Here is a 22,412-nt window from a genome sequence, read left to right on the forward strand (position 1 = left end):
TTCTGGGCGAGCTCTTGCGTGCCGGGGGAAATGGCTCTGCGTGCCACTTCCAGCATGCGTGGCATAGGTTATAGACTGTTGAATCAGGAAGATCTGTATTGTACTCTTCTGGACCAGATGACTGAAATTTCAAGGAGGAAGAGGAAGATAGGGAATTGCCATCATATATCAGGCGTAGTCATGTAATTTTTTTTTTTTTCACGTTATGACTACATTCCTTAGCAACAAAGTTACTGGTCCCAAGTGCAGTAAATAAGTCAGGATTACCTGTAGCCCAGAGAGGGAAAGTGGAGGATAATTATATTTACACACTAGATTGCATCAAAGTCAATTTCAAGAAGCTTAAAGTATTAGACAAGATTCTACGGACAGAAGGTCTCAGGTCAAAGGGAGTGTAGACGACTTGGAAATTTCTAAAAATTGACATGTTAGAAGTACAGTTTCACACCATTCCAAGGAGGAAAAAATTGGGAGCAGTTTATGAAGCAATTTTAAATGCGTAGGGAACTTTTGACTGAGCTAACAACTACAAGGGAGATGTATAGGAAGTGGAAAAATGGATGTAATCACCAAAAGTATGGACTAACAAATGGCTAAAATCAGAAAGACTAAAGCAACAAAAGGAACTTAGGCTCAAAAAGGAAGCTAAAACCAACAAACAATTTTTTTTTCTGATCAGGTCAATAATAAAATGAGGAAATAAGAAGGACTAAGCACGTCTTTGGAGATTCTCAGTCGCGTGGGTCACGATTGTCCCAAACATGTTTTTCAAAAGGCAACTGGACTTTGTTTTTTCTTTGGAAACGTTTCGCTTTCCATCCAAGAGCTTCAGATTTGCCTCAATCTTCTCTCCAAGTAGGAAATGGTGTTCAGATGGACCTCAGCATAACTGTTACCACAGGAAGGCAATGGCAATCCAAGTGAAATACTGTAAAGAGTTTATTAGAGAACGCTTGATTTACAAGAACAGGTTTAAGTTTTCAGGACTAGATCAGGTATATTCAAGAACTTGAAGGAGTTTGTAGATATCATCCCTGCGCACCTACTTGTAGCTTTATTATTTTATAATATTTGAATTAGAAATCAATTGATAGATCGTTAGATATGTATCCATATTTTAATATTTGCATTTTTCTTCTTGGTTAATTGGAATCTAGCATAGTGCGTGTAAACTCTGCAGAAATGTTGTGTTTATTTTCCCATGAACTCCCTAACTCTTCCTAAAACTATTAATAATTTGATTTAAAAGATAAACTACATTAATCAATTTAACAGCATATTAACAATCCATGACTGCAAATCAGATGAAAATTTCTCCTTCTGATATTGTGCAACAGTTCTTTCAGCCAGCCATTGATGTCCAAATTCAAAATTTATTATATCTCCATAGATTCCAAATATTAGGCAGAGGCAACAAAAAGGTGTGTATTTTTAACTCACAGTGATCAATCTAAAGTTGTATCTGTCAATTTCAATGCAAACTTTGACAACTCCAAACTTTGTATTCTAACCAGGTCTCAGCTAAAGCTATAAAATCATCATCTCATTTATCTTGTTTATCGTGTTCATTTCCTATTCTCTGTGTGTTATATAGACAATGAAGGCTGAATTTTACAAGCCAATTTTTTTTCTGTTTTTTTCCATGGATAGATTAAGGGGCCATGTTATAATAACAACCCCATATTCTTTTGTGCAGAATGTTTTATTTGAGGTGCTTCTCGGCTTTTGTCTCTGTCTCTAGTCCCCCATAAGATTTAAATTAAAGCTACTTATTGTGTGATATGTAGTACTCTGTTTCCAGATAACTGACTGTAGTGCCAGAAATCCTTCCTTCCTTCCTTCCTTCCTTCCTTCCTTCCTTCCTTCCTTCCTTCCTTCCTTCCTTTTCCTCCCTCCCTCTCTCCCTCCCTCCCTGTTGTTAGGCCAACCATCTTAAATGTTAAACTGTAAATGCAATAAAAAATAGAATTAAACACAGCACACTGGGGTAAAAAGAGACCCACCGATCACAAATTAGGATAACCAATGTGTGGGCTCAGTCCCCATCTCCTGACTCCTTTTCTTATTAGCATCAATAGCATAACCAGTTATACTTTCAGCATTTTTCCTTTAAAAAAACATCCCTCCCATCATTGCAGAGTTGAATGAAAATACCACTTGAGCTTCTGGTATTTTAAATATGATTCTGCAAATCACATTTGGAATTAGGCTTTTTTAAAATTGTCATATAACATTTTTCACATTTGAAATTTCTCATTCATAGGCTAGACAAACAAGTTGAGTTCCAAAGGGCATAAAAGGTTTTATTTTAAATTCTTTCTGATTCAGTTGACATTCTCCAGAGCTATATTTTGAACTATTTATTCTTCATGTAATCCATTTGCTTTTTGAGAGCACAATTTTACATTGATTGCAGGACTGTAGCTCCATGCATTGTTCTGTCCTCATTATTTCTGAACTTGTTGATATGCTTCCTAGCCCACTATACTTCAGTGAGCCTTCTGCTGCCCTCCTTTCCACCACGGCTTACTCACTAAATCTAGTGAGCCTCATTAATATATTCAAGAGTGTTTAAATGTTAGCTTTTGTTACTTTATATCTGTAAAAAAAGCATCATGGGCAGGGTTATACCCTGCAGCTCAGTCGGATGCTTGTTTGCCCCCTTGGCTACAAAATGTCTCTGAGAATAGACTAAAATGAAGATTTCAGATGAGCTTTTAGAACTTAAAAGTTGTGTTGGTATAAACAGATACCTTTAGTTCAACATATGACATTTAGGGTTTCCTTAGGGCAGGGATGGGCAACTATGGTCCCTTTACGACCCATGGACTTCAACTCCCAGAATTCCATTTCCAACTTCCATGCTGGCTTAGGAATTCTGGGAGTTGGAAGTCCATGGGTCGTAAATGGGCCATAGTTGCCCACCCCTGCCTTATGGCAAGGAATCATTACATTTTAAGTTCATTTCTCTTTCTTGCTTCCCTAAAACATTGATCCTCTGGAACACTTTCCATGCGCCCTCCCTAATTCTTATCTGGCCCTATATAAGCAGCCTAGCAAAGGAGGCAAAGGTTTCTGGTTTTTTTATTTAAAAGGAGAGTGAAAGCATCTCTATCAGAATTGCTTCCTCGGTGACACTGATGGCATTATAGAAACAGCAGGATCTCCTTGCATTTAATGCCATTTTTTTCTCTCCTAATGCTATAGGTAAGTGCACACGTTGAAAATAATGAGAAATAAACTTTGTCCTTGAGCACTCAGGTGTATGAAAAATGGTCATTGTGCCAGAACTTTGGCTTCTGATGAGAAGGGCCTGTGTTCACTTTGTGTGTGTGTGTGTGTGTGTGTGTGTGTGTTTGGTAGGTCAAGCTATGACACAAAGTGGTTCCATTAGACTTGGTACAAGCTGAGTCAGAGTGCTTATTAGATATGATTACGAAGGCTGTTTAACCAGCAGTCATTTGTATCACTTCAATTCAAAGTTGTTCCCAGTAGAGAGACTGCCATCTTTAATTTTTGCAAGGGTTCTAGCTAAAACACATTTTCTCCCTGGAGATAATTACCTCTGTTCATGTGGGGACATGACCAAACTTGACTTGAAATGTTTCTGACAACTGAAGCTGTAAGACCTTGGTAATAAATAATTTAATTTCTCCCAGTGGATGGTACAGAATATTGGTTTTAACATTGATTGTCTTTGCTGCATCAGTACCACCTTTGCAGACTAGTTGTTGCCTTAAGCCCCTTGAAGATTCTGTTATCTTGGACAAAAATTCTCCTTTCCTGAAAATGTTTTTTTTTAAAGGCTGGAAGATGGAATATAAAAACAATATAATAAATTTGATTAAGGGTAGAAGTTTGGTTTGCATATGACTAGAAATTAACAACATTAATATTTTCTAAGTTCAAAACCAAATATAGTGATCTTTTCTGCTCTTTAAATTTGGAGATGCAGTTCTACCAGATAATATATAAAAATTCATAATAATAACAACAATAACAATAATAATAACAACAACAACAACAACAACAATAATAGTAGTACTGTAATGATGTATTAAATGTGTACACATATTGATCCCAATGACTGATAGTACACTGAAAGATAGTACACAGTGACTATAAACAGATAGTACACAATGACTGAAAGATAGTACACAGTTAAAAAAAAACCCTTCATGAATAAAATGTATGTATGTGAAATTAGTTTTTTAAACTTAATCTCTTCTAACAAAATGAAAGAAATATAATTAAAATTATTTCATTTCTTCAGTAAGATTATTCAGCCAATTATTTAAAGATGAATTATTCTAGTCATGTCTATATAATAGCAATAGCACTTAGACTTATATACCACTTCACAGGTTTCACAGCCCTCTCTAAGCAGTTTACAGCGTCAGCCCCCAGCAATCTGGCTCCTCATTTTATCGATCTTGAAAGGATGGAAGGCTGAGTCAACCTTGAGTCAGCTGGATTGGCCTGCAGAATTGCACTCTAACCACTGCGCCATCATGGCTAAAAACCATTTAGTGATTATTTAGAAAAACCCATTAGATTATAAGATTACAAGGCCCACTGGTTGGCGACCACTGCTATAGAGGGCTTTGTAAATCATTACCAGCACTTTAAGAATATCCATTAAATCAGAAATGTGGAAAGCAGAAATCCTGGAGTTTCAGCTCTGAAGCCAGGTTGTGACAGTTATACCCAGTGGATAGTCAAATTTAATGTTTAAAGCTTCATTCTTGTTTGCAGTAAAGTCTAACCAAATCATGTCAGAGAGTCAAGTCTGACCAAAAGTGAATTAAGTGTTAAGTATCTCGAGAATTGAGATTGATGGTTGAACTCTGGTATAAACTCGGAGAATCATTTTTTTCCTATCTTTTTCCCATCTTCAAGTTGAGAAGCCAAAATATATATGTCAGTTCTTTTCTATTTGCATGGTGCATAAAGGATCAGTTGTCATGAAGTCAGTGCCATTTTACTCTTTCGTATCCGTTTTATCTTTTTCACTGTGGCGTATTCTGAAGGTTTTTTTAAAAAAGGACAGTCTGGTTCTTAACCTAGCTTATCACATTCCTGCTTATCACATTCCATTTATGTTTGGCTCCACCAAATCAGTTTTCATGAAACTACTTTTTAGCAGTTTAACAATACTTCCTGCGCTGCTTGGATAATGTTTTCTAAAGCAGTAGTTGCCAACAAGTGGGCTGGGGACTACTGGTGGTCCGTGAGAAAATTTTGGTGGTTCACAGAGAAATGTCACCCCCAAAGCACCCCAAAGCAATTAACCCAGGCTAACCGGGAACACAAGGTTGCGCCGCCCACATGGCCCGTGGGAACACAAGGCTTGCGTTGCTTGCATTGCAAATAACACGAGGTAGTGAGGGGAGGGGGGAAGGAAGGAGGGGGGAACTTGCCCCATTCATCCCACTGGGCCTTGCCTGGCTACCGGGCTGCTTTTTTCCACTTCTTTCTTCTTCTGCTTTTGGTTGCATGCAAAGAAAGCAGCAAAAGTCTTTCTTTCTCTCCCCCAAACTCTGCCAGAAATGAGTCTTTGGGACCCTGCAAGGCATCCTGCTACAAGAGGCTGCGCTGGCGCGACAAGTCTCACAAAGACTCATTTTTGGTGGAGTTTGGGGGAGAGAAAGAAAGGCTTCTGCTGCTTTCCTTGCATGAATCCAAAAGTCTCTCCACCCCTCCCCCCCCGAGATCGGAGCTGAAGACGGTATCCTGTGATCCCCAATAAAGAATGATTGATTGGTAGGAAAACGGGGTTTGGAATTTTCCTGGAGACTGTTTTGGGGATTTTTCCAGGGTCTCTGGTCCGCGGGATTTAAAATTATGAGTTTGGTGGTCCCTGAGGTTCAAAAGATTGGTGACCCCTGTGCTAAAGCACTCTATGTACAAATTTACTACTAAACAACACAAGCCACAATTTTGTTTACATTCTTTCCAGAACCATGAAAGAGGCAAATGCTATAGATTTATAAAATTATGTACTCTGTGGATAGAGAAGAATCCTATATACTTCCTCTTTTAATATTAGAATACTAATTTAGTTGGGTCACCCAACTAAATTAATTGGCAGGGGACATAATGTATAATTAATTGATGGAACTCTCCACTATAGTCATTGAAATTATTTATGGCCTGAATGATTTTTAAACAAATTAATGGTGTCTGGCAGTAAACTGGCAGCTTAGTGGAAGCTTATTTGTCATAGAGGGCTTTCTTCAACATGGAAGCAACCAGTTATTTTTAATTCAGCCCCATTTCCTCTTAACTGTTTGAAGATATGCCCTGATGGGATTTTTATATATCAGTATCAAGAAAGATCTCTAGGATGGGGAAACATGTTTTAGTGTTGACCTAGCATTAGGATCTTATGTTTATAGGAAGATAAACTCTACAATCACAGAAGATCAATATTGTATCTACATTCCTTATCTTATTCAGTAAAAATATATAGGTTGTTTCTGGATCAATACATCCCACAAAACAGAGTATCCAAATTTTGCAGCAGTTTACTTCGAAGGTCAGACTTGATAACTATATTAATTAATTAATGAATGAAATAAGCACATTTTAATATAGTGATAATAATGGTGAATTCATTATTGATCGATCGATATTCTTTTCTTTATCTATGTCTCTTTTTTCTTTTAGACAGCTCCTTATTCTGCTCTTTAAATGTTTTAACAAATAAATTATTAATTTTTAAAAAATATGAAGAGTTCCACTGCTGAAAGACAATGTTTTAAAAGCTTGTAATCTTTTTTATATGTAAATGTTATCATTTGAATCCTGTTAAATCTCAAATGCAGGATTAACTCTATAAATGGTGTAAACTTACATTGTTCTGCACTACGAACTTACTTGTTTTGATATTTCTGGTACATTCTGGTACTGATTAATAAGTAATTTAAAAGCTGGCAATAAAATTAACATGAATTGGAATTTATAGATTCCATTGCCTTATTTAAAAACAGGGAAGCATGTCTAATAGCCACTTATTTTCTGAATAGTGTATAAAACAATATAAAATAATTTTATATGCATGCTACCAAAGAAAATCTGTTTTAACTGTGTGATTTTTCATGCAATACAATACTGATCATTATTATTTTCATTCACTTTGTACTGTGATAGATTTTATTGATAAATTGTACTCTTTTAAACTTATCTCAAGAGATAGATTGTGGAAAATCCAGGTTCTAGTATTTCCATTCTTTTTTTTTTTTTTTGAGCAGCACTTGCTAGAACAGAGGTTCTCTGTGAAGCTTAATAGTGAGGCAACAAAACAGATAATAAGACCTCTACATAGAATATATGTTAACAATGTGAATTCATTTTTTTATTACAATGTGTAGTAAAGGTCATCCACTCAGCTACTTTAAAGTGTTTAGAAAAATTTACAGAGAATAATACTTAACACTATTAATGGCCTCTTGTCATGTATTACTTCTGGTATTATCAACCAAATATATTTGAATGTTAGTTGCTAAGGAACATGAATAGAAAGCTATTATGCTTTTGTGTTCTACTTGTGGCTTTCCTGGAGGGCCTGTGTAGGCCACTAATATAGTCTTGCTGTGATCTAGCAATCACATAAACTAATTTTAGAAGAACAAAAAAACCCCCCTCATGTTGCCTTTTTAGGAAAAGTTGCCAAATATCAGGATATATAATTGTCTTAATATTTAACTCTCAAGTTTTTATCCTGTATTTGTACGAAAAAAAGGCTTGCATTAGGAATTATTTCATATGAATTCCATTTTTTATTATTCCTTCAATCCAGTTTGGAGCACTAAATTAATTATTAACATCTTGTTTTTTTATTGCTTCATTTTTAATATAGGATTGTTGGAAGAAATATACTTCTAGGTTCAGTTCCAAGTGGGGAAGAAAGACACTGGAAACATGGTGACTGCTTGGAAAGATGGTTTAATGGTGGACAGGATCACATGCCTTGGGTGAAGAAAATGAAGGGCCAAGATGCTGAGAGACCCTTAGTTATATACCCTCTGTTGGGCCCCCACCTTAGTGTTTCCTGTTCCTGTGTAAGAAATGTATCCCATTGGCAGTCAGACTCCCAGGGGCGGGGGTCTTAGCTAACTTTGTAGGCTTTGTCTGGACCACATGGCTTCACCTAAGTGCTGGCTGATGCAATCTTCCCAGGCCAGGTGGTGAGATAGGTAGAGGCCTTTATTATGTAGAATACTCTGGCTCAGGCCTTAATTAACAAAGGTGGGGGTGAGCTTCTGCTTCTGAGGTGAGTGTCTGAGTTTCTACTTCTCTTTTTAGGGGAAATATTCTGCCGTTTTAGTATATCCTACAATATTTCATTTTCCTAGGAGAAGGGCGGGTTTTAACTTCCAACAGGATTATGGCTGCAAACTTGATTTTTAGGGAACTGTCATGGAGGAGAGAGGCAGGCTTTTCTCTCTGGGGGCCTCTTTCTGCAACAGGAGAGTAGGCAAAAAAGACTTCTTTCAGACAGATGGATAGAGGAAAGAAGGAATATAAACTCGAGAAGTTGCATTTTTGCACTGGTGTATAAAATACTCTTGAAACACTTTCAAGAATGGAGGAGAGAAAAAAGAAAAACTTTTGAAAAATTTGCGAGGAAAAAGGAGACCATATATAAAGCAAGATAGAGAATCTCTGGCTTTCCAAATGTTCATGGACTTCAGCTCCAATTAACTTGTTAATCTACCCAGTAGTCAGAGAGTATCAGTTGGCTACTGGTTATTGTCTCTCTATTCCATGATTGGTTCATATTGAATACACTTTTAGATAACTAATTTTATGTAAATGATTAACTTGGTACATTTAATGCTGTGAGGAGTTCTGGCAATAAGGTAACAAGTAATATCCAGGCACTGAGGTGCACCTTTGTTTGTGTTTGTGTCAGTTTGTAGCAAAACACTAATATGCTTACAGTATACAACTCATATTTGTTTCTTGGTTACAAGAATCTTTAGTGTGCTTTTAGTTTAAAAATTCTCCTGTGTTGAATAGACCATTATCATATTATAAAACAACAACAAAGGTTAGGAGCTGCCATGGTTCCATCTCTTGGTTTTCCACACCAGTGTTGGCTTGTATTTTTATTTCAAGTTAGAGAAGTCCAAATTTAATCATTCTTGTCTAGGCAGATGTTCTCTCTCTTGAAGCATGTCTATAACCAGATGACATTCTGTTCAGACTGTGTCAAATTAAATAGAAATTATAATTAAGTAGAAATCAAATAGAAATTATCATTGTCGGTCTTAACTCTAATTACTTAGTGTGTTAGTTTCCTGATTGCTTTCTGGGGAACTCTTAAGTTTCTTTGGAGCTGATCAGAATTCCTGAAAACCAGTCATGACAAACAGTTCCAAAGAGCTTATTTTTTGTTGCTGTCACACCGCCCATGTTCCAGCCAGAGCAGAGCACAGGATTCTGTTCCATGCAGGGGCACATTTTCTCAGATAAGGAGGGATTGCAATGAGACAGGAGAGCCAAAGGAAGGAATATCTGTGCTTATGAATCTAATAGTGTGCAATTGAACATGACTTCCAAATCCTCTGCATTGAGAGGTTGCCACGAAGAGGAGAGGGTCAACTTATTTTCCAAGGGCAGGACAAGAAACAATTGGTGGCAACTAAACAAGCAGAGAAGCAACCTGGAATTAAGGAGAAACTTCCTAAAAGTGACAATAATTAACCAGTGGAACAGCTTGCCATCAGAAGTTGTGGGTGCTTCTTCACTGGAGATTTTTAAGAAGAGACAGGACAGTCACTTGTCTGAAATGGTATAGGGTCTACCGTTTGAGCAGGGGGTTGGACTAGAAGATCTCGAAGGTCCCTTCCAGCTCTTTTTTTTAAAATAAAGTTTTATTTGGGTTTTCACACATAGAAAATACAAGTAAAACATCTTTTTTGAAAATAGCATGGTCCCGGGTTGAACTTCTTTATACAGACACAAAACTCAATTTCATGCTCCTTTTTGTGTTCTATTCCATATCTTATACTATTCTACATTTTCTACATAGTTTTCCCCCTCTTTTAATTTTCTCAATTTTATTTTGATTATCTCATCTCAATTCAAATCATTATATTTATACATTTGTCTGTTCTGTTTCGATTTCATATTATCTTTTCTCATTAAACAAATTTTCTCCTGTAGTTACTAATTGGAGTATGACACCTTTATATCTTTTAATTACATCCATTCAACTCTTATTTAAACTTCAATATATACCTTAAGGTTATGACCTTCAATATAATCCATAATACATAACTTCCAATCGAATTCTGCTTGGTACATTCTTATAATACACACTATATTCTTTTTTTAAAAAGGATTATAAATATATGTAATTATAAACCCTCATTCCATTCCAATTCAGTTCTATCATTAATAATCATTAAAGTTTTAACATCTTTAACATTTCTTTTCAATTAAATATCATACTTCCTTAAAGACACATATAATCTCCATAATTAATTTTCCCTTATTTCTCTTCACATATGTTTTATAAATCATTAAATATTCATTTTGTTACATTTATTTATTGACAAGCATTCCACTGAATTATGATAGCTATTTTATCAGACATTTTAATCATACATTGTTTCATATTTTCTAAAATTATTTCTATTTCTAATATAACAATACTATCTTATGTACCTTTGCAGAATCCCTTTTTCCATTAGATTTTCACCCATTATCTCTAAATAGGCCCTTTCTCTATATTTTGTTTCTGTCCTTCATAACTTCTTTTCCTTTCTTTCTTCCCTCTCATCTCCTCTCTCCCCTTTTTACCCCCTTCTCTCTCTACTTCTAATTCTCTCTTCTGCATTTCCCTCTTCTGTTGCTTTCTGATTTTATACTTATTTTTCACTCTATTTTTTTGGGGTGGGAGTTGTTTTTCCCAATCTTAAACTTTCCATTCTCTTTCTCCCCTTTCCTTTTTTCCCCCCATCTAAGATTACTTGTTCATTAAAGATGGCTTCTTCTTTGTCGCAATCTTCTTATTCTGCAGGCATTTCTTGTTGTTTCTCATAATTCCAAATCTCCATTTCCGAAAACTGAAATACGAAGCCAAAAGAACCTCTCCCTTCTTGTGCATCTTCTTTGTACTTTTTAAGTTCCATTTTCAGTTCTTCTAAAAGTGGAGCCATTTTAAAAAGTTTTAAACAACCACCCGATTGATTTTAGTCATTCAAAACAATAACCAAAAATCCAGAGATCATCAAGTAATCCAAATAGTCCCAAGCTGTTTCTTCTTATTTCTTTTTCGACTTTCTCTTCCTGGGGTTTTTGTTGCGATGTTTCAGTTAGAATATATTTTTTGGAAGTCTTGTTGAGATTTTGCTGTAAGTTCTTTTTAATTCCAGGCAGTCTCCTCCCTTCCAGATCCTGCCCTTTTATTCTTTTTCTCTCCTTTCCTGTTTTCAAAAGCTTTTGATTATCCAGAAATCTTTATTATCCCTTTGACTTTTTATTTTCAGCATTAAATGCCTATTAATGTCAAAGTGGATTTTTTCCCAATTTCTTGCTTAAGTCTCTTATCTGTCAGTATAGGAAAAGGAGGGGGGGAAAAACCAAATCTTTTCCCTTTTCTCTCTCCTTCGCAGCTTGAAAATCTTAGGGAACAATGTTATTGTTTTTTTTAATAGTTTCAATTCCAGGGTACCTTATTTGTTGCTTTTGCTGTTTGACCCGGTCAACCAAAACTTTCTCTTCTTAACTTCCTCCTGCACATTCTTTTCCGGTCAAGTTCTTCTTTGTGGTAGCCATTTCTGACCACCGCTACAACCGCCTTCGGGAAAGGGCGTAATGGCCAGCTGGGGAGGAGAGATGTGGCTCTCCTCAACCCTGCAGGCAGCCTCCCCCTTCTTCACCACCTCTACGGGGTGGCTTAACCCCGAAACCAGCCGGCTCGGGGTGCTCCAGCGGCGAGCACGGATTGAAACCACGCAGAGACGAGGTTTCGGTCTGTCACTGAAGAAGCTCAAACCGGAAGTCCTTCCAGCTCTTTTTTGATTGATTGATGACAGATTTGGCATATCTCAGCAGAAAATTCCAGTGGTGAAAATAAAAAAGGTTAGCAGTCTAGGGTCTGCTCTAAGCCTTGCGTTATTTTCCCCCAACCCGTTTTATCTGTAATGTGCCTAAGGGACACTCTAAATCAGAGATGTACTTACAGATTACCACATCTCATTTGATATTTGAACTGGATATAGTCCTTTCTCCATTTAAGAATATTTGAACAGCCCAAGAGGCTTAAATTCAAGTTCTCCGTTACTCAGCGTTCATTTTTCACAATAGCCAGCTAGATTAATGCTATTGAGTAGCCCATATAATGGATTTTAGGGCCATAGTCCTGACTAATAACTAATTTTCTAAGGCACACCTACCATATGCCCATTGCTAATTTTTAACCTGAATTTCTCCACTACCAATTTTCACTGAGCACCAAATGCTTCTAATTGGTGTAAGAGCTAGAGCTAACATATCTATTGCATTTAATTTTATCCAGCATCACCTTTCATGTAAAAATAAATTTGTGCACAATTTCTGGTAATGTATAAATATGTTTGGTACATTTTACAAGTTGGGAAAAGGATAGGTTTCAATATAACAGTGTATCATAGTTCACATATTAATTTGGAGTGCTGACTTAAGTTTATGTTGTAGTTGTTGTGATTGAAAGGAAAAAGAACATGGAATCTCTAAATAGGCCTCAGGGACATATTGGGAATAATGCCAGGCAAATGCAGAGGGAAGATGAGCGGGAGGATTCAATTATTTAATATTTTGCTCCATGGATTCCCAAAGACACGTTGGCGAGATAACTAAAGCATACTTTTATTTTGATGTTGTAGGGCGCTCACGTCTAATGACTAACTTTAATTTGTGGCTTTAGACCAGTGGTCCCCAACCTTTTTTGTACCAGGGACCGGTTTCAAGCAGAAAATTTTTGCAAGGACCGGGGACCCCCACTCCCACCCCGCCGCCAGCAGCTTCAATCCACAGTGTCCCGTTCTGCCTGCCTGCCTGAGTTTCTGGTTGTTTGGGAGCAGCTTCGGCTGAGAATAATAACTATTCGCCTCTTTTACTCAGCGAAGCTGTTCGATTCAACCATTAACGAAGGCAGGTAGGCAGGCAGAACGGAGCACTGCGGGCGACGCGGCGGGCGGACGGGGTGGGGTGGGGAGAAACGGGCGCTTCGGGAAGCTGCGGCGACAGGAAAGCCTCCGCTCTTTGAAGCAGTTTCTTCCTGGGCTGGTGGAGGAGCGAGAGAGCGACTGAGAGAGCTGACCCAGAGAGAAGGACAGGCTTCGGTTGCTTCCTCCCTCCCCTTCTTTCATTTGTGTCCTTGATCCCGATCCCAGCAGCATTCACCGAAGGTGAAGAAAGCCGCCATTTTTAAAAAAAAATTCTTTGCGGCCCGGTAGAGAGTGCTCCACGGCCCGGTGCCGGTCCGCGGCCCGGTGGTTGAGGACCCCTGCTTTAGACTACACCCTATAAAAATCTGAAACTTTTTTCAGGGATGGGGTAAAAAGTTTCTGAGTTCCTTTTTGTAATTTTGTCACTGAGTTCTGCCATTCAGTGTGGTTGCTGTGATCTCTTTCCCTCCCTCTCTCACACTCCCTCTTATTCTCACACTCCCCCCCCCCCCAGGCCTCCTTTTCCCTGGGGATTCCTCCTGGTTTGCCTTTGGAAAGTCATATGCAGAAGAACTTGGAAGGAGGAGGAAAGCAGAGGCCAGTGATGGACAGGGACTAAAGGGCAGGACTGCAATCTTGGGAGTCAGGCAAAACCATTCAGTTCTTGGAAATGCCCCCACAAGCTGACCTGGCTTTAAGGAAATGTAACTGGAGCTATCACTGCCTCAGTCGAACTTGAAGGATGCTTAGAAGCTTAGCCGGTTTCTCTTGTTAGCCTATTTTAAACCTTTCGGTTCATTTCCACTAAGGGGAATTCAGTAAGTTGGTGAGAAAGCCGGATGGGCTGATTACTTAGGGGATTTTGTCTTGTGGCTCTGTTTCTTTCTTTCTTGTTTTCAAGGATGGCTAGTCCTGGGAGTACTGCCAGGAAATCTGCTGGTTCCTTAGAATTTAGGTACTTCTAGTATTCTGGAAGTAGTTAGCTTGGATTGCAGGAAGCGGGTATTCTGCACAGTCACAATTAGGGCTACAGTATAGCAGTAAAAAAGGGTGGGGAGAGAGGTGGCTGAGTGCAGAACCTTGAATGCCAGATTATTCTTAGCTCTATTTAGCAGTCACTTAGCAATGTACTTTTTTTTCACTCTTCCAGGACCTGCTGGAGTTTATATAGAATTTGTTACATTTTTTCCAGGTTTCACATTGTTTACCAGTTATATACCTTGTCTGTTATAATTAAAGTGTTTTTGAGAGGGATAGGACCGTGAAAGACACAGATGCACAGATTTTGATAAGTGCTGACTCTTATTGGCTGCCAATTCTTTTCTGCCATTTAATGAGATATGAAATGGCTAAAGTAGGAAACCGGTGCCACCTAGAGGACATTGCAAGCTATCAAAATTGGTTTGATACCCATTGGAGCTAAACAAAACCTCGGGGGCAATGGAGTGGGGTGGTGGAAGCAGTTAGATCAGTGTTTTCAAGATTTGTAAACTTCAGAATTCCCTAGCTAGCATGCTGGCTGCAGAATTCTGGGAGCTGAAGTTTTAAGATTGCTAAGCTTGAGAAACCCTGGGTTAGATTGTCAGATAATGGCCACTGGGTATATTGGGTGGTAGTGGAAACCGGTGTCTAATATAGCCAAATTGAGGAAGTCTGGATTAGAGTAAATAATATGTGGATGAGAGATGTTTAAATTTATCACATTTTTATTGCGGTCAATAACAGGTCAGTTGCCAACTTAGATTTTTCATTATTCAGATGTTATATTTGTACTATCACATTTTCATATTAATATGCAAAATTTCTTGTTGAGGATGCATGAAAAATTATGATATGATGTCTGTGAGATAGGTAGCCACACAAGAAGACTAAATAAATAATAGTTATGATGCTTGTACTGCCGCCAGAATCAAAAGTAGCTTGCGTTAAATATGAATTGCTAAGCAACAGCACTGAAGGAAGGTTATCACTTTAAATGTCCTGCTAATTTTTTCAGTTCAAGATGCCACCTTTCATTTTGTCTTCACAACAACAATCCTACTTAGTAGAGCTGAGAGCTGAGAGAAAATAATCAGCCCAAAATTTCCCAATGAGTTTTTATTTCTGAAGATGGATTTGAACTTGGATCTCCCCTATCCTAGATTAACACCTTCACCACTACCCACATTGGTCTCCTAGCTCTTCTTCTGGGTGCATTTCATTGCTCAGCCTTTGGTTTAATCTATGGCATGTTTTGTAATACTATAACTTTTCTGCAAAATGTTTTCCGTAGTATGTATTTTATGATCTTTCTCTAAAATATTTTGAGATGGACCAGTGGTCTAAGGCAGGTTTTTATATCTCATATCAGTTAGCATTTGCATTTTTTCTTTATTTTACTCTGATGTAGATCTATATTGCATGAAGATCGTTGCCAATAAGGGTTTGTAATAATATGTTGCTGGAGATATCTTTAGTGGCTAAAACAATTTAAATATTTGATATATTTAAAGGCTGCTAAAAGTATTGTGGCATCTATTTTTATAGATTCATTTAATCCATAAGACCGACAATACCACTAGAGTGTCTACAATGGGTTCCTGCAGTCCTCACATATCCAACATTATTTATTTTCTCTTGGCATAGCAAGTTGTATGAATGGAACAAATTATGATTGATTCAAATTATACTTATATAAACCATTGTTTAATACAATATGTGAAGCCAGCTTAAGTGTTCTATAACATGCTATAACATTAAAGCATGAATAGGAATGCTCTATTACCAATACAATATTATGCAGCATATAACTGAATAAGTATAATTAGAATGATTATGTCAGCTTGGATTTTATACATCTCCCAGCATCTCAAAATATTAGGATTTATTAAAGAAGTCTTCTATAACAGGTTTGATTAGCAACTCTGTGTTAATTGTATATTACAATTGGTAAAAAAGTTTTGATAAAGATATAGCTACAAAGAAAAAAGAAAGAAAAGAGAAAGTAACCAAATATGTAAGCTGTTGAACTGCATTTCTGAACTTCACTGCTGAAATTATTTGCTTCCCCTGACAATTGGATGAATAAAAGCAAAATGCTACTGGCTTATTATGATATGAATGTAGTGAGCCAGCTTTTAAAATTTTGATTTAAATGACTTCAATAAATTATGTTCAATGGAAACATTAAGAGAAGTTGGCCCATATTTTATTGCATTCTAATCAGACTTAACAAAATAAAATATGTGCAAAAGTTGCTCATGGGTATAAGAACAAATAGTTGAAAACTATTACAGTAATTTTATGTTGAGCATCTGAAAAAATTAACCCATTGAAGAAATACAATTTTGAAGTAGCTACATATTTATATAACATGTAATTATATAAGGTAGTGCTTCATCTTGTAGATAAGATACTATTATCGTTAATATATATAGCCAACTCTTCCTGTTTTTAATGTGTAGCTTTTGCTGCTGCAGTTTTAAATGTTGTACACATCTGTTTTAGGTTCATTGCATTTATTTTTATTTAAATGTTTTTTGTCAATTGTGCCTTGAACAGAATTTTCTTGTGAGCCAGGATAAAAATATTGTAATAGAAATGCTATAGATGGTTCTGAGGAACTAAAAATGACATGTTTAAATTATAGAAATGGGGTCTTAGCTTTTCTACTTTCTGTGATGCCCTTAGTTAGGGAAAATGCATGCTAATAGTTAAATTGTCCTGGACTGAATAAAAATAACATAGTAATCCAACAAAGAGATAATTGTTGTGGGCTTCTGTTTTTTTTCCCCTACAGATATTAAGCAGTGGAAATTGAACTGGCAGAAACTTGGGAACTGATGTACGGAGATGTGTTTGCGTACATTTAGGTAGCTGTAAATATTGGTGACTTCATAGGGAATCAAACTTTCTCTTTAGGGATATGTTGCTAGCATCAGGACTAATTTATTGTGGTCAGTTGCAGACCAATTAAATTTAATAGTCTGTGACAAAGGTATGATGCATGTAAAACAATTTGCTGCTATTTCTCATCAGATATATATCCTCATATGTATAGGGGAGATCACTATTTGCAGATCATAAAGAACACCTACAGCAAATTCTGTAGCACTGATGACAGTACATAGATATTATATAATGTAAGGCTACCCTCCAGGTTGAGGTCAAGACCTGATGACTACATGCATGTTTCAGAAATATTTAGAGTGTATGGGGCAGAGTGTCTTATCTTCCAATCTAATCTGTATCCCTAGAAGTAGATGGACATCCCCATCCAATCCTTAAACAGGGCTAAATCTGCTTTGCTTTAGAAATTAGCCATGGTTCAGCTAGATGTTGCCACCTGCTGGTTTTTTTTCTCTAGAAGGTGAATGTTTGGGAAATTATAAATGCACAGAATATGTTGCTGCATCTTTAGCAATGAGCCTGCTGAATTCTTGGAATGCTTCAATGGTAAATGTCCTCTAAAGAATTCAAAAGGTATTTAGTGTCTATTCTATCAAGGAGATCCTAGGAATGAAGATTTCTTTTCCTTGAAAATTTAGTATAGAAAACCAGATGTTTTTGCTGAATGGTTGCCATTCTGCTGCATAATTAGCCAGCAGGATAAAACTTTTACTTTCCATTTTTCATATTTTGGACAGAAGGACACGGTCAGCTTTCTTATATGAAGAACTTCATGGTGTAGTTGAATAATAATGGAAAAAAATCATCTGAGAACAACTACAGAGTAGAATTAAGGCCATGTGTTTGATTCTAGTATTTAACACCTCAGTCCAAATACAGCCTAGTGGCAGGCCTTAGGTCCATAGTGGCAGGTTGGGGAGACAGGGGGACCCAAAAGATAAAGAATTCTATGTAATCCATAGCAGTAGCCCCAGATCCCCCTCAGCAAAATGTAGGATAGTTTGAAGTAATTTGCATTCTAAAACCTTGCGTGCCTTTTTTGGTCAGCTGTTATATCTGCGTAGATAGCTAGGCTTTTTATGATATACAATTAAAGTATCTGCCTCTCTCACATATTCCAGCAGTCTCTTTTTAATAGCGGTAGAGGATTCACAAAGCCAGTACAGGAAAATAGTTAACATATGTACTGCCACTGCAACTGGAAAAAATTGAGTCAAGGCTGACCCAAATTTTATACAAAGGTTTGCATTTCGGGAGCTTTATGAATGATGCATACTGCATATGTTCAGAAATGTTTCTGCTGGGCTTGTAAAGGGAGAAAAATAGCAAATTGTACCCTCCATTCTGAGGTCTGCATATAAATCTTTTTGATGAATTATCAGTTGTATGTGATCCTTTTTCTGGGGAAAAAAATCGTGTCATAAACTTTGGTCTAAAAGTAAAGAAGTGTTTTTAGATGAAAAAGGTGTTACATTTTTGTTCCCAAAACAATGATGCTGAAGGCATTTCTTGGAAATATCTGAACTGAATTTATTGAATTACTTCTGGTATTTGACTGGGTGAGGGTTGGAACCTCAAAAAAACATTGACAATCTCTGTAATGTCTCATTCCTGACTTCATGCAGTGTGGGTGGACCAGGAGAGGACTGGGCCACAAGGAACTGCTTTGTTAATAAAAAAAACTACAAAAAGTAGTAACCAGAATTTTTTTTTACTAGACTGCTTAGTGGATTGGATGTGTTTTCCTGCTGAATGCAAAAGAGGGGAAGTGCTCATCTTCATGGCATATGGAATGCAAGGTTCTAGCTTTTTAGAACACTTAATATTAATAATAAAAAGGTGTTTTCCAACCCCTGTTAATGTCCCATAAAACAGACAGACTGGGAAAGAGGGATTCGTGTTCCTTCCTTCCCATTCCTCTCCTTAGAATTCCTGGTTGAATAATGACTAACGGTCGGTCGGTCGTTTAAACACCAGACAGTACTCTGCTAGTAAAGTGATTCAGAAACAAGGCAGTGGGGATCAAATGGGAAATAATAGGATTCACTGAATAGGATGATTTGAGTGTACAGAGATTTAACTCAATCTCATGTATTTACAGTATCTGCTGTTGCGCAACTTATGCTTTAAGTATTATTTGGGCGTTGTTTACTATCCAAGTAATAAATAAGCAAGGAAAAAAATTCCTTTGGTATACATTAAGAGCACGATACTGCAATAATTATAACGAAATTCCCCCAATCATTGAAGCGTCTCTGTAAAGAGCTGGCACTGGTTTCCTTTTGGGCAGGGATTTCTCCTCTGTGTGCTTTGCAACTTCCTGCTTTGCATAATCTTCTTAATCCTGCTTTAGCTCTATTAATTTTCCTCCTTTCCTCTTTTTCTGATCCGCTTTCTTCTGCTGCATGAATTCAGGAGTTCCTGAGCTTAGGGGAGCAACTCGGGTCCCTGCGGTGGTCAGCCATATCCTGGGTTACCTCCGGAGCGTCTAGTATCATGCAGCAGGGGCCCTGGGATGGTGGTGCCTGAATGTATCCCATTCTCTCTGTCTTACAGGCTGTGCAGCCTTCGCCTGAAAAAGCTGACCGTGCTGCGGGAACTAGACAAGGAGCTTAGCTCTGTGCTCATTGCTGTGAAGATCCAGGTAAGCTGCTGATCTTCTGTACTGTATTCACCTATCTTTGGGGAGGCCTACTGGGTCCTGATCAGAGATGCTTTTCTTCACTGTACCATTGTTATCGTCTCATTATTGTTGCACATTTGCCTTTTCCACAAACTGCCATTGCCTCTGAAGAGAGGAACCACCTTTACTGTCTCTGCAAAGCTTCTTGCTCTTTATAAAAGGTAGCCATTTGATATGTAGAAATATATATTGCTATATAATAGTAGTATTACAGACGAACGAGACTATGTTTATATACGGGAATGTTCACAACAGATTATAAGCTTGCCAATAGTTTTACATAATTGCTAAATATATGAAGGGGGGGGAAAAGATCTTAGTAAAGGCCATGTGCTTTTGTCCTAAATATGAACCTAGAGAAAGGCCCAAGGCCTTTTCTTCATGAGTAATAATCAACCTTCCCTAGTAAAAATATGATCTAGGTCATCACATATTGTATTAGATCGTGTTTTTTTAAAACCATAGTTTACTGAAATAATCCTGATTAGTTGGATTCTAAGAGTATACTTTGCCATTATGCAATTTGTTTAATTAGAGGTGGTCCGGTTTTCTTTCTTGGGCTTCTAACAAATAACACTAATTATTAAATACAACAGAAATATAAACAAGCAGATCTGTGCAAACTATATCTGTTTCTGAACTTCGACTGGGATTCTCCATTCTCACCTCCATTCTCAGATTAAATAAATACCAGCACATCATAGATAATTTCAAGAAACAACTGGACCAAACCATGACATCAGAACACACAAAAATGCTGACTACCTTCAAGACGAAGCGTGAAGTGAAGCACACGATTAGCGAACCGGTTCCCACCACTGCCTGGAATGCTAGTAAAAGGAATTAGACCACCTATAAAATATCTTTCAACAAGGTGGATATCCATACCACTTCATTAAAAAAATATGTGACCACTCAATCCATACATACATCCTTTGGATGCCATACTTCAAAAATATCTCAGAAATTACTAATAAGCTATTACAACCACATAGCATCACTGTAGCATGCAAATCTACTAAAGCCCTCCCAAACATTTTAAGTAAACTAAAAGACCCAGTAACTAAGAAGAAAAAATAAACAGAAGTCATGTACTGTACAACATACAGCGGAAAGTTAGAAGACATGATGAAAACTCCTTAATCTCACAGCACATGTACAGACTCAACCATAGTTTCAGCTGTGAAACTGTGACCATCCTAGATCAAGGTAAAACCAAAAAATGCTAGGAAATTATTGGATGATTGGCATTCAGACAAATCAGCTCTCAATAGACAAATTGAGATAAACCACATTTATACACTATTCAAAAGAGACAAAAAAAAGCTAAGAAGGAAATAAAAAGACCAGAACACATCCTCTCCAGCAGACACCAGCCAGATAAGCAGGAATTAACACTAAACAAACAATCAAGCAGTAAACAATACCCTAATCAGGGAACCATCAAGAAGAAATCCATGCTCCTACCAGCACCAGCAAGCAAGCTACTGTACATAAACAGGGAGCAAATCCCACACCCACTAGCATTGATGATATTCCCTAACTGAATCATGAAATGTCTGCAAGCAAATGACTAAGATCAGAGAACACCAAGGACTCCATAGTTCAACCCTGATTTACAAATGTTTCTTCCATTAGGATTGTCCATTCTGAAATGCAATCTACAGGTAGACCTTAACTTACAGCCACAATTGAGCCCAGAATGTATATTGCTAAGTGAGTAATTTGTTAAGTGAATTTTGTCCCATTTTATGACTTTTCTTGTCACATTTGTTAAGCGAATCACTGCAGTTGTTAAATTAGTAACACAGTTGTTAAGTGAATCTGACATTCCCATTGACTCTGCTTGTCAGAAGGTCGCAAAAGATGGTCACATGACCCCAGGACATTACAACTGTCATAAATACAAATCAGTTGTCAAGCATCCAAAAGTAAATCACATGACCATAGGGATGCTGGTTATGCTCATAAGTGTGAAAGATCGTCATAAGTCACTTTTTTCAGTGCCGTTGTAACTTTGAATGATCACTATATGAACTGTTGTAAGTTGAGGACTGCCTGTATATGGTTTTCTTGCTGGACCATAAGAACTGAGCTTGTCTTTCTGACAACAACTCCAAAATACAGTCACCTTCTTTTGTACTTGCCTCAATAGTATATTAGGAGACCCTTACATTGTCAGGATTTTGTCCCATAAATTAAACTGTTGATGATTTTAAATAAAACATTTACCAATTACGTGAGAATTTTCAAAAATATTGTCAGGGGCATCCAAAACTTCAGGATTTCTTGAGGGGTTTTCTTTTGGATACTTTCTATGGAGAGATCCAAAAATATGCTTTTTTCTTTCCTTTGAGAATCATAACATTCTAAATCAGGAGTCCCCAAACTTGGCTACTTTAAGACTTGTGGACTTCAAGTCCCAGAATTCTGGGAGTTGAAGTCCACAAGTCTTAAAGTGGCCAAGTTTGGAGACCTGTGTTCTAAATGTTAAAAAAAACAACTTGATGCACGTTAAAATAATGTATAAATACAGTTGTGCCACTAACCACCCCATTGCTACGGTAGCAGCGGGTTAGGAGTCATTGATAGCTTAAGCACAATGGGATAAAAAGAATACTATTGTAATATATCCATTTTTGTAAAAGGCTTTTAATTATAACATATCTAAATATGAC

The 22,412-nt window shown here is 37.2% G+C and overlaps 1 protein-coding gene across 4 annotated transcripts in view; it reads left to right on the forward strand.

Annotated features, from left to right (window-relative positions):
- The window catches only part of LOC113420273 (phosphofurin acidic cluster sorting protein 2-like), a 158,458-nt gene that overhangs the window by 84,943 nt on the left and 51,103 nt on the right, over positions 1–22,412 (forward strand). For all 4 annotated transcript variants that reach the window (XM_087962455.1, XM_087962459.1, XM_087962437.1 and 1 more), the window contains exon 2: positions 19,608–19,695. In XM_087962455.1, coding sequence (XP_087818581.1) covers positions 19,608–19,695 — 88 coding nt within the window. The remainder of the gene's footprint in view (positions 1–19,607; positions 19,696–22,412) is intronic.

This window comes from Notechis scutatus, chromosome 1 (assembly GCF_049901735.1).
Source record: "Notechis scutatus isolate UNSWTSFEM ecotype Mainland chromosome 1, rNotScu1.2, whole genome shotgun sequence".
NCBI lineage: Eukaryota > Metazoa > Chordata > Lepidosauria > Squamata > Elapidae > Notechis > Notechis scutatus.